This window comes from Pteropus alecto, unplaced genomic scaffold, assembly GCF_000325575.1.
Source record: "Pteropus alecto unplaced genomic scaffold, ASM32557v1 scaffold86, whole genome shotgun sequence".
Classification (NCBI taxonomy): Eukaryota; Metazoa; Chordata; class Mammalia; order Chiroptera; family Pteropodidae; genus Pteropus; species Pteropus alecto.
The window spans coordinates 6,514,970-6,530,057 of NW_006442109.1; the positions used below are offsets into that span (position 1 = coordinate 6,514,970).

The 15,088-nt window shown below is 31.7% G+C and overlaps 1 protein-coding gene and 1 pseudogene across 5 annotated transcripts in view; one reads left to right on the top strand and one right to left on the bottom strand.

Moving 5' to 3' along the window:
• The window catches only part of MAP4K5 (mitogen-activated protein kinase kinase kinase kinase 5), a 92,842-nt gene that overhangs the window by 39,464 nt on the left and 38,290 nt on the right, over positions 1 to 15,088 (top strand). For 4 of the 5 annotated variants that reach the window (XM_015596028.2, XM_015596027.2, XM_015596029.2 and 1 more), the window contains exons 6-11: positions 1,921 to 1,976; positions 7,041 to 7,088; positions 7,166 to 7,208; positions 8,002 to 8,074; positions 11,516 to 11,647; positions 13,369 to 13,431. In XM_015596028.2, coding sequence (XP_015451514.1) covers positions 1,921 to 1,976; positions 7,041 to 7,088; positions 7,166 to 7,208; positions 8,002 to 8,074; positions 11,516 to 11,647; positions 13,369 to 13,431 — 415 coding nt within the window. The remainder of the gene's footprint in view (positions 1 to 1,920; positions 1,977 to 7,040; positions 7,089 to 7,165; positions 7,209 to 8,001; positions 8,075 to 11,515; positions 11,648 to 13,368; positions 13,432 to 15,088) is intronic. The other variant, XM_015596031.2, reaches the window with a different exon arrangement.
• LOC112469869 lies at positions 14,043 to 14,158 on the bottom strand (annotated as a pseudogene).

The following is a 15,088-nucleotide window of genomic DNA, read 5'->3' on the forward strand; positions in this document are numbered from 1 at the left end:
TCAAATTTCATGCAGTTGATAAATTTACAAGTGCAACTTACTAATGCAGCCATAGTAGATGTAAAAATAAGTGCTCTTCCAGTTTAAAAAATATTTATAGCTCGTAGAAGTTGAATTTTTTAAATGGCGACCAATAGAGCATTAGTTAAATATACACTGCATCTATAATATGGAATATCATGAAGCACTAAAAAGATGAAGTAGTTTTATTTATATTGACCTGGGTATATCTCTCCAAGGCCTTTTTTAAATGGAAAAAATGAATCATGAAAAAATATGTATAGCATAATTGATCATACTTAGACTTTTTAAAATTATATTTTTAAAAGTATGCCTATGAATGTAAATGTACAGCAAAATAAAAGGATATATATCAAATTAATAAGTCATTAATTGAAGTGAGACTCATAAAAGTTTGAATTATAATGAAAATGTATTGTTGCATCATTTAATTATAAATTAATAAAAATAATAATTATCTAATTTTGTCACAACATATAACCTGCGACAGAAAAATTGTGACCAATGTCTAAACTCTGGTCACTGCCTCTTTTTATTTAAAATAATATTTAATGCCATATAAATATTACAAATATACAAAATATTAGAGTTTTTAAAGCAAGAACTAATTTCATTTTTTTAAAAGAAAAATAAGTTTTATTCTCTATTGCGTTGTCTTTTATTTTCTTATGTACCATACTAGAATGACCGTTCTGTTATACTCTATTGTTAATTTTAAAGAGGTATTGATAGGAAATAGCTCTTTGCTACTTGATTTAAAAGTTTTTTCTATGATTTTATGAAGAATTATCTCTTATATAGCTTTTATATAACAATTATAATTTTTCTCCATTCACACTTTTATAGGGTTAGAACTCAAGAATATGGATAAATAAAACTATATAGATGGCATTTTTCACTACCTATTTTAAACTTAATTGTTTTAAGGCATTAATTTTATTTCTTCATGAAATTTTTACTTTCCATTATAAAAACCTGATATTTGTTTAATTAAATTGAATCTAAGAAGTATCCATTTCTGAAAATAGTATGTTAGATAGCATAGTAATTAAGAACAGTTACACTTATAATAAACTGTTAATAGAATAAGTGGCTTTCCTTCTTTTACTACTATTCCATCAAGTTACTAAGAATCAAAATTTTATCTACCTGAGTAGGTATAAAGAGCGAGTGAACAAAATATGCTATAAAATATTTCTCTCAAGATTACCTGATTTAGTTTCACTGTCAGTAAATAGCCACCCCAGATTTCAAATATTCTCTCATAGTATTGGACGTATTTCCAAAGCCTCTGGTTGGGTACTTATATTTTATATTTCATAATAGGGAGAGAGCTGGTTGTCAGAAGTGACCTTCTTACTTTTTAAATTCTTAGATAAGGTACTAGATCAAGCCTTCCTGTTCTGATAGCTACAGTAAAGAATTATATTAAAGAAATAATATGTTGACCTTTTAAAAAGTATATGATGCCTTTTAGTACATTTCAGCAATTGACCTCTTTATGGTTCTCTACTTCTTCGTATAGCTGTATTTAATTATACATGTTTTTCTAATTTCTCAGATTTATTTTGAAAAATTGTTCAAGATTGAGAGCATGTCCAATGCTTTCTATAGAACATCCTGCGTTTCCTAGTTACGTGCTTTGCACATAATGGGTGCCTAATATTTTCACTGACCAAAGTTGTTATGGAGTAAATCTTCTAGTTTTAAAGTACATTTCTAATTCTCATCTTTACTTTTTTTGTTGTTTCCTGATTATAAGAATTTATGCTTATGATGAGGTCACCCAGTGATGTATATAGAAGATATTTTATAATAGTTTGTCATTTTAAAAGTAAACTGTTTTTAATCTGTTGTATTAAAATGTGTAACAATGTGGTCTCTTTTTTTTCTTTCTAGTTACTGGACCATTATCAGAATTACAAATAGCCTATGTATGCAGAGAAACTCTACAGGTACTACATTTGCTGCTGTAGCTAGAAAGGCAGTTCTAGTTTCATAATAGAATACTATAAAATGGTGATCTGCCCAAAAGAATAAGAGTAAACCAAATTTTTCTGTTAACTTCTCATATTATAATTCTGTAAGCCTAGTTATTTCTTTTGTAAATGAGTCACAGGAATTCATTTAAGCTGATCTGGTATACATGGTCTTTTGCCATTTCTCGCCAGAAGAGAATAAATTAACATAACAACCCAGAATATTATCTGGAAATTCTAGTTCTGTGATATTAATATGAGTCATTGATAGCAAAAATTTTTTTTCTAAGCTTGTTAAACATGGTATTAAGCAAAGATTACTTTATTTTAGATCTTTGAGAGCTTTTAATATGTTAAAGTTGGTTGTGACTCTTCAATAGGAGTATAGAGTGCAGCATTTCTCCCAATTTATTTTTTCAGTGCCCTGATAGACTACTTACTGAGAAAATTAGCAGTTAACAATTTTATTCATATACTTTACACATTTAAATTAGTAAGAGGGATTAAGTAGTAGTGCTTATGTTTTTATTTTGGTAATTTACAACTGATAATTATTAATTGATGCTTCTATTCCTACACTTCCTAGATTAGCAGTGAGATTGACATTCTATATGTTCTTTCCTATTTTAGAAACTGAGAAATTGACCTGATGTAAGAGAAAGCTCTAGTCATTTTGAGAAGAGTTGGTTTCCACATTTCTTTAAAAGACATACCATGCCAAATCCTATTTTTAATATATGAAAATAAATCATCTCCCTTTCTCCTTCCCTCCCTCCCCCCATATATATGTGTGTATATATATATTTCTATGATATTCAGATAGAAATCTACTCTTCGAATCCACATAAAATACAAAGCTAATCATACACTCATAGCAGATAATTATCGACAGATTAGTTTTCTTCGTATCTTAGTTTGCAAAGTTCATTGCTTCTGTAGGTAATAGAGTACTGAATGGAAGTAAAAAACAAAGGAAAAACTTGAGTTTGCATTCTGGCCCTGGTATATGACTATAATGTCTTCTATACTTCTAGTTCCCTAAGTATAAAATGAGTCTTTTTGGAAGGAATGTCCTCCAAGATTAGTTCTAATTTAAAAATTCTGTTATGCTGACAAACTTCAACATCTGGTGTCTGCCAAGAAATGAATGCATAAAGAAAGTATGACACGTGTGTGCTCACACATGAGCGCCCAAACACACACACACACAGGAAAGTTATTCAACTATAAAAAAGAAGAGAATCCTGTCATTTGTGACAACATAGATGAACCTGGAGGACATTATGCTAAGTGAAATAAGCCAGGCACAGAAAGACAAATACTGTATGATCTCACTTATTATAGAATCTAACAAAGTTGAATTCACAGATGCAGAAAGTAGAATGGTGGTTACCAGGGACTGGGTAAAGGCAGGGAAGAGAAATGGAGAGATGTTGGTCAAAGAGTATAAAGTTGAAGTCATGTATGTTTACTGATTACTGATGATAACTGTAGTTAATACTGTACTGAATACTGAAAATATGTTAAGAGGATAGATTTAGGTGCTCTCATCACAAAAAAAAAGAAAAAACATAGAAACTATGTGAGGAGATGATCTGTTAACCACTTTGATGCAAATAATCATTTCACTATGTATATGTATATCAAATCATCATGTTGTACACCTTAAATATACATAATTTTATTAAAATTTAAAAAAAAAAACAGGGCAGAGATTTGTTAGAATGGAAAAAGGCAAGACCCAACTAGATGCTGCCTATAAGAAAATACTTATATAAAGACACAAATAGGTCAAAAATAAAAGGAAATAAAAAGATACACCATACTGACTATTCAAAACAAAGCCAGACTGGCCCTATTAATATCAGAGAAAGTAGACTTCAGAGCAAAGAATATTACTAAAGAAGGTCATTTCATCAAAAGACATAACAACCCTAAATGTTTATGCCCCCTACCTAATAGCACAGCTTCAAAATAAATGCACAAGAGCCTGCAAAAACTGTAAGGAGAAATAGATTAATACACAATTATAGTCAGATATTTCAGAACCCCTCTCAGTAATTTTGCAGAACAAATAGGCAGAAAATCAGTAAGGATATGGAAGACTTGAATAACACAATCAACCAACCCGACCTTACTGACATTTTAGTCAACAGTGGGATATATGTGATTTTTCAAGTGCCCACAGAGCATTTACTAAGATAGACCACATATGTCTCAATACATTTAAAATGAGTCAAGGAATACAAACTATACTCTCTACCACATGCAATTAAATTACAAATCAATTAACAAATATTTCTGGAATGTCCCAAATATGGGGAAACTAAGTAAAGCACGGTTAAGTAACCCGTGGGTCAAGGAATAAATCAAAAGAGAAACTAAAAAGTACTTTGAACCAAATAAAGTGAAAATAACAACACATCAAAATCTGGGATGCTGCAAGACAGTACTTAGAAGGAAGTTTATAGCACTAAAGAGGTGTTTAACCTCTTTTGGAAAGGAAGAAAAGTCTGAAATCAATATCTTCAACTTCCACTTTAAGAAACTAGAAAAAGATGAGCAAATTAAACCCAAAGTAAAAGAAAATAATGAATGTCAGAGTGGAAATGAATTAAATAGAAAGCAGAAAACATGAGAAAATCAATGAAACCTAAATCTGATTCTTTGAGATAAATAAAATGGATAAACCACTAGCCATATTGATCAGAAAAAATAAAAAGAGAAGACAAATTACCAATATTTTGACAGAATAATTGTAGAATTATTAAAAGGATAACAAAGATATTCAGTACCCAAGAAATGTTATGAACAGCTTTATGCCGATAAAGGCTACAACTTAGATGAAATGGACAATTTCCCTGAGAGATACAAACTACCAAAACTCAATTAGAAATTGTCTGAATAGGCTACATCTATTCTCACAAAAAAATTTCCAAGCTAGATGATGTTAATTATAAATTCTATCAAACATTTGAAGAAGAAATAATGCTAATTCTACACAGATTTTTCTAGAAAATTGAAGAATAGAGAATTCCTCTCAAATCATTTATGCTCTGAAGCCAAAATCAGACATTACAAGATAATAAAACTACAAACTAATATCCTTCATAAACATAGATGCAGAAATTAAAAAGGGAGGTAAAAAGTTAACAAAGGCAATCCAACATTATATAAAAAAAATAATAGATCTTGAACAAGCTGGGTTTATCCTGGGTTTAGAATGCAGTGTTGATTAACATTCACAAATCATTTCAAATCATTTCAACATCATTAGTTATTAGAAAAGTGTATATTAAAACCAAAACCAAAGTGACATACCACTACACACCAATTAGAATGGCTAAAATTGAAAAAACTGAAGACTAACTTTAGGAAGGTTGGTGAAGATGTGGATCAACTGGAATTCTCATACACTGCTGGTTTCAGTGTAAAATGGTACAGCTGCTTTGGGAAATAGTTTGACAGTCACCAGTAATTTAACTTGTATGATCCAGCCATTATACTGCTGGGTATTTATTTGCCCAAGAGGAAAAAAATCATACGACTGCACATGAATTTTTATAGCAGCTTTACTTATAATAACCAAAAACTGGAAACAGCCCAATACTCCAAATGTCTGTCAACAGGTAAATGGATAAACAAATTTTGATATATTTGTACAATGGATCTTCTACTCAGTAATAATGAACTATTGATATTAACAAGGAAATGTTACATTAATTATTGTAAATGAAAGATGCAGACAAAAAAAGAATACACAGTATGGTTTTGTTTATAAAAATCTATAGAAAATTAAAAGATGATCTATAATGACAGAAAGCAGATCAACATCAATGACTGCTAATATCACTAAAAGACAGCCAGACATTGTGTAATTCCTCATGGACATCAGTACTAGCTAAACGGTGTATCTTTTTCAAGAGGTCTGAATTTCAGTTGCATAGGATTCTTCTTCCAGGCTTCCAAGTATTAATAATTCCAGCTTCTTCCCACCACCCTTCCCCAACCCTGAGTCCTAGAGTTGGCAGCAGCTTCATGCATTAGCTGCTGCTGTTAATACCTTAGTGCTCTCTTTCTGCCTTTTTAGTTCTACTGTTTAAAAACTCTTGTTTCAGTCTCCTGACTGGACTCTTACTGATATAGCACCCCCATGAACTAATTTTGCAAAATAATTCAATCTTGAATTTCATCAAGGCCCTAGATCTAAGTGCTTATTTAGTAATAATACAGGGTATCAGAGGAACATACTAAACAACATCATTAGGATGTAACTAGCAAAATCCAAATCCTAGGAGAGTGCACAAGATAAACAGCACTTTAACAAAAATTTATGAGGAAAAAATAAGATAATAGCAGAAGATCTTACAGATTAAAAGAAGTAAGAGTCACATCAACAATTTGCAGTATGTAAACCTTGTTTGGATCCCACTTAAGCAATTGCGAATACTGGGCATTTTTTAATATTAAAAAATTATTCATTAGGAGGGCATAATAATGTCATTGTGGTTATGTATTTTTTATAAAGTCATTGCCTTAGTGAATGAAATTGTATGAAATCTGGGACTTCAAAATGATATGGTGGTGGAGGGGGAGTGTGTGGCATGTGAGAGTCCAGATGAAACAAAATTGGCCGTGATTTCACAGTTGGTAAGTCTAGGTGATAGATGGGTACATAAGGGTTCATTATATTGTTACTCAGCTTTTATATGTGAAGTTTCCTATAATAAAAATGGTTTTGTTTTTTTTTAATGAAGAAAAAGCAGATCAGTGTTTGCGGGAAGAACTTTTGGGAACAATGATTATGTTTATTATCTTGAATGTGGTGATGGTGTTATAGTAAAATATTTCAGATTTTTACCAGAAAATGAATTTGAAATCTTATAGTAAACATTGATTAGTAAAGAGAAGCTCATGTAGGCCTCCCCCCGCCCTCCAAAAAAAAAGACATTTCCATTTTTCTTAGTCGATAAGAATTCAAGAAGAACATTTAGGTGTCAATTTGCAGTTTTTCTAATATTACTTTTTTTTTAACTTCAGGGTCTTGCCTATTTGCATACTAAAGGCAAAATGCATAGAGATATAAAAGTAAGTTTATTTAATACATTTAAATTGATAATTTTATTGGAATTTTTGATGCTAACTAAATTGTATTTTTGTTTTAGGGTGCAAATATTTTATTGACAGATCATGGTGATATAAAATTAGGTATGTTATTTTAAGTTCCTAATATTTTTTACAAATTAAAAAAATTTTTTAATGAGAATTAACATTATACAAGTTTAATATTCATATCAAGAGCCACAATAGCGTTCATCTTTTGACTCAGTAATTTTACTTCTTAGATTCAGTTTAAAAAAATTAATCCTAAAGATGAAAATTCCATACACACAAGTATTGATCGTAACATTATTTATAACAGAAAAAAATGAAAGCATAGGTCTAACAATAGAAAAAATGTTAAGCTGTGATAAATCCACTTATGGAACATTATTCAGTCATCAAAATGAATAGTTGAGAAGAGTAAGAGTAAAATCTAAAATCCCCTGGTCTGTTAAGTGACAAAAATGAACTATATGTGTATTTAGTTTTTTACAACCATGTTAACAATAAAAAGGTTTATGCATAGAAAAAGGGACTTGTTTTAAATAGCACCAAATAGTAGCCGAGTTGTGTTAGAATGCAAGAAATCTAGATGGATGTTTTGTTTTTCGCTTTTTTTTTTTCAAATTAACTTCATTGTGCTTGTATTAAAAATATTTTCATTAGCTTTGTTCTTAATGAAGTATGTTTTCATTCTAGTAAAGTGCCAATAAATTATTTTCTTTTAATTAATATACTGTAAACCAAGCAAGAAGAGATTTAGATATTCAATTTACATACATTTCCTTAACACTATTATCTGAATTATTAATAATGCCATGCCTAACGGTAAAACTTAGAAATTGTATTGGTTTTATTAAAAAGAACTAAAATTTTCTGTTCTTTTTTCCCCCACCAGCTGACTTTGGTGTAGCTGCAAAAATAACAGCTACCATTGCAAAGAGAAAATCTTTCATTGGCACACCTTATTGGTAAGACATTATTAACATTGAATTTTATTTTCATTTCTTCAAGGTTAGTTTTCAGTATTGATACTTAGTAATACAATTGATATTTGACTGAAAGTCTGAAGATTTGCATACTCCTTGAGGCTATCATAGTTCTGACGGGGTTAGGGAACTTTGATACTCATTTTCATTGGTCAGCTTTCCCTGTGTTAAAGTGCTAATAATTCCTACTATCTCTAGCGTGATGTGTTAAGATGACTCATAGATCTGGATTTTCAAAAGAAAGATTCATATGACAATCTCTTGTCGTTTTGTTACCCACCCCCCTTTCTTTTTTTTTTGCTATTGCTGTTAATCTAGGACTTCCACTTTCTGGTTGTTAAAACTTACACATCCTACCCTACCATTAGTCTTCACCAGCCACCTTAATGCACCCTACTAATTACTGACAAAATAATCTTCCTAAAACACTGCTTTCATTAATGAAGACAGGTAATTGAAAAATTATAAAAAGCCTAGTAATAAACCTTAATAATATAAAATCATTTAGTGAATATTATAAACAGTGACATTTAAAGTTTGTGCGAAAGGTTGAATTCTTTATTACTTGGAAAGAAATTTAAAGTAGCTCCTTGTACTAATTTCAAAATAAATTTTGTAGTTAAATATAAAAGTGAAATGAAAAATATCAGTGACTGTCTGCTTTTAAAGATCAATAAACCTTTCTTGGCATAAAAGCATAACCCATGAAAGGAAAAAATGGATAGATTCAACTGCATAAAAATTTAAAGCTGCTGTATGTCCACCATCCTAAACAAAAAGTAAAAGGCAAGTAGCAAACCAGGAAATAGTGGCTAAAATATAACAAACTAGGTTTTAATATTGTTAATATTAAGTTCTTAATAAACCAATAAGAGTGTTTTCTTAGAAACAGAGTTGTTAAAACAATACATATAAGACATTGTAAAATATGAAAAATGTTTCCTCCAATGATGACCAAAAATGCAATTAAGTAAACAACGACATTGTTTTCTATCAAATTGGAAAATATTTAGAATCATGGGTAATACCTATCACTATCACTAAATATTTGACGGTGAAAATGAAAATTGGTAGAATAATTTTGAATGATAATTTAGCAATAATGTTTTTCAAAAACCTTAAACAATGTTTATGTTCTTTAGTCCCAATTCTACTTGTATTAATTTATCAGAAAGACATACAGATTTCTATATGAAGAGCTTTATCAGAATACTTAAATAATGAAAAATTGAGGGAAAATATGTATATACAACAGGAATTATTTAAGGAAGTTATGTACAGTCATTCAAATCAATGGAATAAGTTGTTGGTATTAAAAATTGTGTTGTAAAAGATGAATGGTCAGTGGATAGGCTCGTGATATAATGTTAATTATATAAGACAATAAAAGTAGCATATGCAGTCTACCATTTTATAGAAGATATGTGTACGTTTAAAATTTATGGATGAAAATATGTGAAATAGTGGCTCTTCGGGTAGGATAATGTTTAACTTGTTCCATATTTTTTCATATATTCCCAATTCTCTTCAGTCGACACATCATCACTTTTAACAACAGAAATAAGGCCCCAATAAATAGCACATAAATAAAGTTAAAATAAAACATAGGTGAGTTAGATTACCTATAAAATTTATTTCATCGCCTGCCTATTTACCTCCTCAGTCTTTTTCTGTGACTGTCTCCGCCCCCCCTCCCGCGTGAACACTCTTTTCTAGTCAAAATTATTAGTTTTTTTGTACCCTGACTATTCCAGATACTGTTTATTACTTCCTAGTATATCTGTCTTTTGTGTTTATCTTAAATCCTGCCCTGTCTGATGAGTGGCATACACTCTGCCTTTCTTCACCCATGACAGACCGATTGGTCACAGCTCTGTTTTCTGTTGAGCCAGGAAGTGCAACAGCCCTGGCCAACTTGGTGCTGCAGTTAGCCACCACTGACCGATTCTAGAGGGCAGAGGAGATGAAACCCATATCTCTGGGTTCCAGCTCAGCTTCTTTCCTCTCTGAAACTTGCCTTCAGTCATCTTGCTCCATGGTGATTATTTTCTTCTCTTTGCTCCTTTACTCGTTATTATTTATTAGTACTTGCATTATAGCATGTACATTTGTTGGCATTTTAGTATGAGTATTTTATATCCTTAACCACACCTACGTTGAAAGACATTGTGTGATATAACTGTTTGTAACCTAAGTGCATATAAAAGCAACTTCTGCCTTACAGTCAATATAAATATAAATTAATTTTACAATAGTAAAGATTAAAAAAAAAAGAATATTTCCCCTGAGCAGTATCATCTATGCTTTATAACTTCAGATGCTATCATAATACACTACTGACTCCCAAATAGATAACTCAAACTCAGCTGCTCAGTTGACCTTCAGTCTTGTATGTATTCAACAGTTGTTTGAGAATAGCTCTACTTGGATATCCATAAACATTTTATTCTCAAATCAGTCTCTTTAGTCAACACCCTCTTTTATTCTGTCCCCTCTGCCACGGCCTTTGAAAAGTCCTTTATTTTTTTTCCCTTGAACTTTTGAAATAGTCTTTTGACTCATCTGCCTAACTCTGATTTCCCCTCTTTTCACACTATCTTTCGTGTTGCCATGAGTTTCAGATCAAATTTATCACCATAATTAATCTTTCATTTCCATGATAAAGTCTGAATTTCCTTATATAATCAGTAGGCTGTCATTATCTAGACCTACCGCTGAGGTTCATTTTCCAAATACCATTGACTCTCTCAAACTGTCTGTGGTGAATGACCTTTTTTTCAACTTCCTATCCATCGTAGACTAATACTTTGGTAAAATAAATGAAAAATAAAATACTCAAAAAAATTGTGTATTTGGATGAGAGTGAATGCTTACTCTCAATTTCTATACTTATCACGGACTGGTAACAAACAATTTATGCCCCATATCAGTCTGTAGATCATACAGTGAGTAGCACTGTCATGTCACCTCTCTGTGTCCTATGCTCTCTCCCTATCTCCCTGCATTTATACTTGTTTCTTCTGACTAAAATGTCCATACTCCCCATCCCCTTAGCTCCCTGCTAATTCATTCTTAAGTCTCATCTCCTTTGACATTCATGGGGATTTAAGTGTTATTCCTCCCCTTCCTCCTCGTATTGTATAACAAGATACACGGAACAGAAACTAAAGTAAAACAGCATGATTTTTCCTCAGAACACTAGTATTCAGAGGAGAGGATTCAAGATGAATTTAAAGAGTGTGTGTCTCTGTGTATGTACGTAGTCTTTATAAGTCTTTCCTAGTAAAGTGTCTTCTTTCCTAGTGAACACCTCTCAGCCTCTTCCCCCCCCCCCGCACAAGAAGTCTAGTGATTATCACAAAAGTAGCAGATTTTATATCATTTTTTAAAAATAAAAATGGTATATTCGCTGATTCCTTCTAGGATGGCCCCAGAAGTTGCAGCAGTAGAAAAGAATGGTGGCTACAACCAACTGTGTGATATCTGGGCAGTGGGAATAACAGCAATTGAACTTGGAGAACTTCAGCCACCTATGTTTGATCTTCATCCAATGAGGTGTTCTCACTATTTACAATTATGCACTTATTAATAAGGTCTTCTGGGAGAGTGAAATACTGATAACTTAGGTATTCCAGACTCATTTTCAAGTATGTTAAAATAGTAAAAGTGTCATAAGGGACTTTAGGATAATCTCTTAAAACCTTCTCTCTTACGTTGCTGTTCCTAAGACAAGGAATAATTGTCTATACTGTCTGAAGCTTTTCTAGAAAGCAATTTGCCTTAATAATCATACTAGGATATAGCAGTTATCATTTTAAAAGTCTTTATTTAAAGTTTTTCCATTCATTTTTCCATCAATTGAACTTTTTTCTTTTTTTGTCCTAAGTGGAATTATGAATAAATGATAGAATGCAGATGAGGTTTCATTTCTGTTCTCATTTGATTATTATTATTATTTTTACTTTAGGGATGATGAAGAGGTAGCTATGCTTTGTATAGTAATCATTTACATTTTAGGATATATTGTCTCTTAGAAAAAAAACGTGAGAGCTTTTGAAAGGGTTTTTAATATTTTCAAGGAAAAGATAAATTGGGCTAAAATTTAAACTTTTAAAATAAATAGTGTAAAGTCAAAAAGAAAATCAACAGAATGGGAAACTTGTTCCCCTAACAAATGATAGATTAAGTGCAGACCTTTAGGAAAATAATTTAGACATTTGTACGGGCCATCCCATGTTTCAGCGATTCCACCACTTGGAAAATTATACTTAGGAAATAATTCAAGGAAAAAAACAAGCTAAGAATTATCCATTTCAGGATAACAGGAAAAAAATCTAAATGTCCACTCTTTGGTGAATTGGTAAGCAGATTATCAGTAAGAGCAGCTATTACATATCTAAAAACCAAAGCAGCATGGAAAATAGATTATTAGTGAAAAAAGCAGAACATAATATTACCTAATACAATGATGTAGTAATCAGTTAACATTTAGATAAAGATTAAAAAATAGAGCAGAAAATTTTAAATAATGTCTTAGGGTGGTAGGAACATAGACCTTTTTTTCTTTTTCAATTTTTCTTTACATGTGAATCATTTAATTTTTAAAAAGAGACAGTATCTTTGATATTAAAAATAAAAGACTAAAGAGTTTGTTTAGAAACCTGGAAAGGCTTTTATAGGAAATAAACAGAGCATTTTAGAACTTTCTTCTTAAATCCTCCATTCTTCTACCCCCATAGGCCATAGAAAATGGGTCAAAAGAAGATTCATAGAGAAAGTTCTCTTGTAGGTTGACTTTTGTATTGTTCATAATCAGAGAATGTGGAAAATTATTGTCTAAAAAGGAAAACAGACTAGGAAGTGGATAGGATTTGCCTATATACCCAAAATAATTGTAGAGGCAGATCTTTGGTTAAACATACAACTTAATGTTAGATGTGTGTAACAGAATAATAGTATACAATTATGCAGCCTTGCACTTGAACTATAGTACTAGTTATGTAACTGTATGGTAATAAAACCCTTCTCTAACTTTTGGTAGCTTTGCCTCGTGAATAAGAGCTTGTTTGAAATTTAAAGATCCTCTCTACAGCCAGGGAAAATTTTCCATAGGCTATTCAAAATATAAAAACTTAATTTCCATATTTCATACCAGTTTTTATCAGTGCCTCCAATATATGGTAATCTTATATAAATTTCTTACAGAATATTCAGATTATTAGGTGTAGTAATAAAAGTATTTTGGTATTGATCTTTAACTGAAGTTTTAATTTCAGGGCCCTCTTCTTAATGTCAAAAAGTAATTTTCAACCACCAAAACTAAAGGACAAAACAAAATGGTAAGTTAAATAATAGATTTGTAGAATTTTATGGTTGATGGGAACCCAGGTTCAGTTCTCTTATTTTATAATTTATACATGATGAAACTAAAGCCCAGAGGCAGTAAACAGTTTACCAGAAGTTACACATCTAATTTACTTGCAGAGCTATGGCAAGGACCTAGGTTTTTCTGGTTGGTATTCCTTTGTGATGTACTGCTCTCATAAAACTCTGATCATCTTATGTGTTAGCAGATTGGTTAAGAGGTGTGGCGAGGAGAGGATTGGAAGTAAATACATAAAGATTTTGGAGAGTCATATTTTTTTAATTAATTACATGTTGATTTTCATGGAAAGGTTTCCCAGACACCATGACACTTAAAATCAATTCTTATTGGCTTTTCTCTACCTTACTTCCTTAATATTCAAAAAGATTATTACTTATTTTCATCCTAATCTCTTCTTTTTGTACAAAGTAAAGCAGTGTGGTTCATACAAACATCTTTAATTGGATGATAAAAATAGAAATGAATTTTTCTGGTAATGTCTTCCCATATATCTTATAGAAGAAACTACGGAAATAAGTTCCCAAGTTCTTTTTTTTTTTAATTTTTATTTATTATTATTATTTATGCCTACAGCACCTGGTCTTCCTAGCTAGTGTCCCATCCAAGTACTAACCAGGCCCCACCCTGCTTAGCTTCTGAGATCAGACATCGGGCTTGGTCAGGGTGGCATGGCTATAGACCATGGACCGTGGCTACACTGGGGCGCGAACCCAGGACCTTCTGTGTGTAAAGCAGATGTGCTAACTGCTACACTATTCCTCCAAGTTCTTAAATTCAGTAATTCTTCGTGTAGAGTACATAGATCTCTTTGGGGTTTATGGACCTCAGGATTCTGTATATATGTATATTTATTTTTTGGAGAAGACAGTTTATATCTTATTTCAGATCCTAAGAGGCCCATTCCCAAAACAGGTTCTAAACTACTGTTTTATTTTTTATTAGCCTGTCTATGCATGGTATTATTTAGGAGCCAAGCCATTCTGGGGATTATGCCAGGAGTGAAAGGCAAATCACACTGTGGAAATAAAAGACTATATTCTACTGCTGGCTGTATTATTTTGTATTGACATGGGTTTCTTCCTATTCCTTGTTACCCCAAGTTCCTAAGCAACTGAAACTAGAGGGCTTTATGCCAGGAATGACTGAATATTCATTCAGGAATGAATGATTGTTAGCTATAACAGCTGAATTCACAATCAGATTCCAAAGCAGTCATGACCATTGGAATACCTTCCCCAGTCTCAGGTACTATATGACTCCACGTTATCTCCTCCACGAATTCACAATCAGATTCCAAAGCAGTCATGACCATTGGAGTACCTTCCCCAGTCTCAGGTACTATATGACTGCACGTTATCTCCTCCACAAGTCACCAAATATACTGCAGTGATTTGATTTCTCTGAAGAGAACTGCTGTATGGTCACCGTCATTGGTAATGACTAAAGTTATTCTCTTTGGTTCTTGCCCATTCCAGTAGAATCTTGGCAATAGTGTAAATGCCCCTCTTTGCTATTAATAATCAAAACATGGTTCCTTTAATTTATTGTCTTTTTATTTTCCCCACTTCATCAATGCAGATAGCAGGAAAACTCTTCTGGTTGCTAAGAAA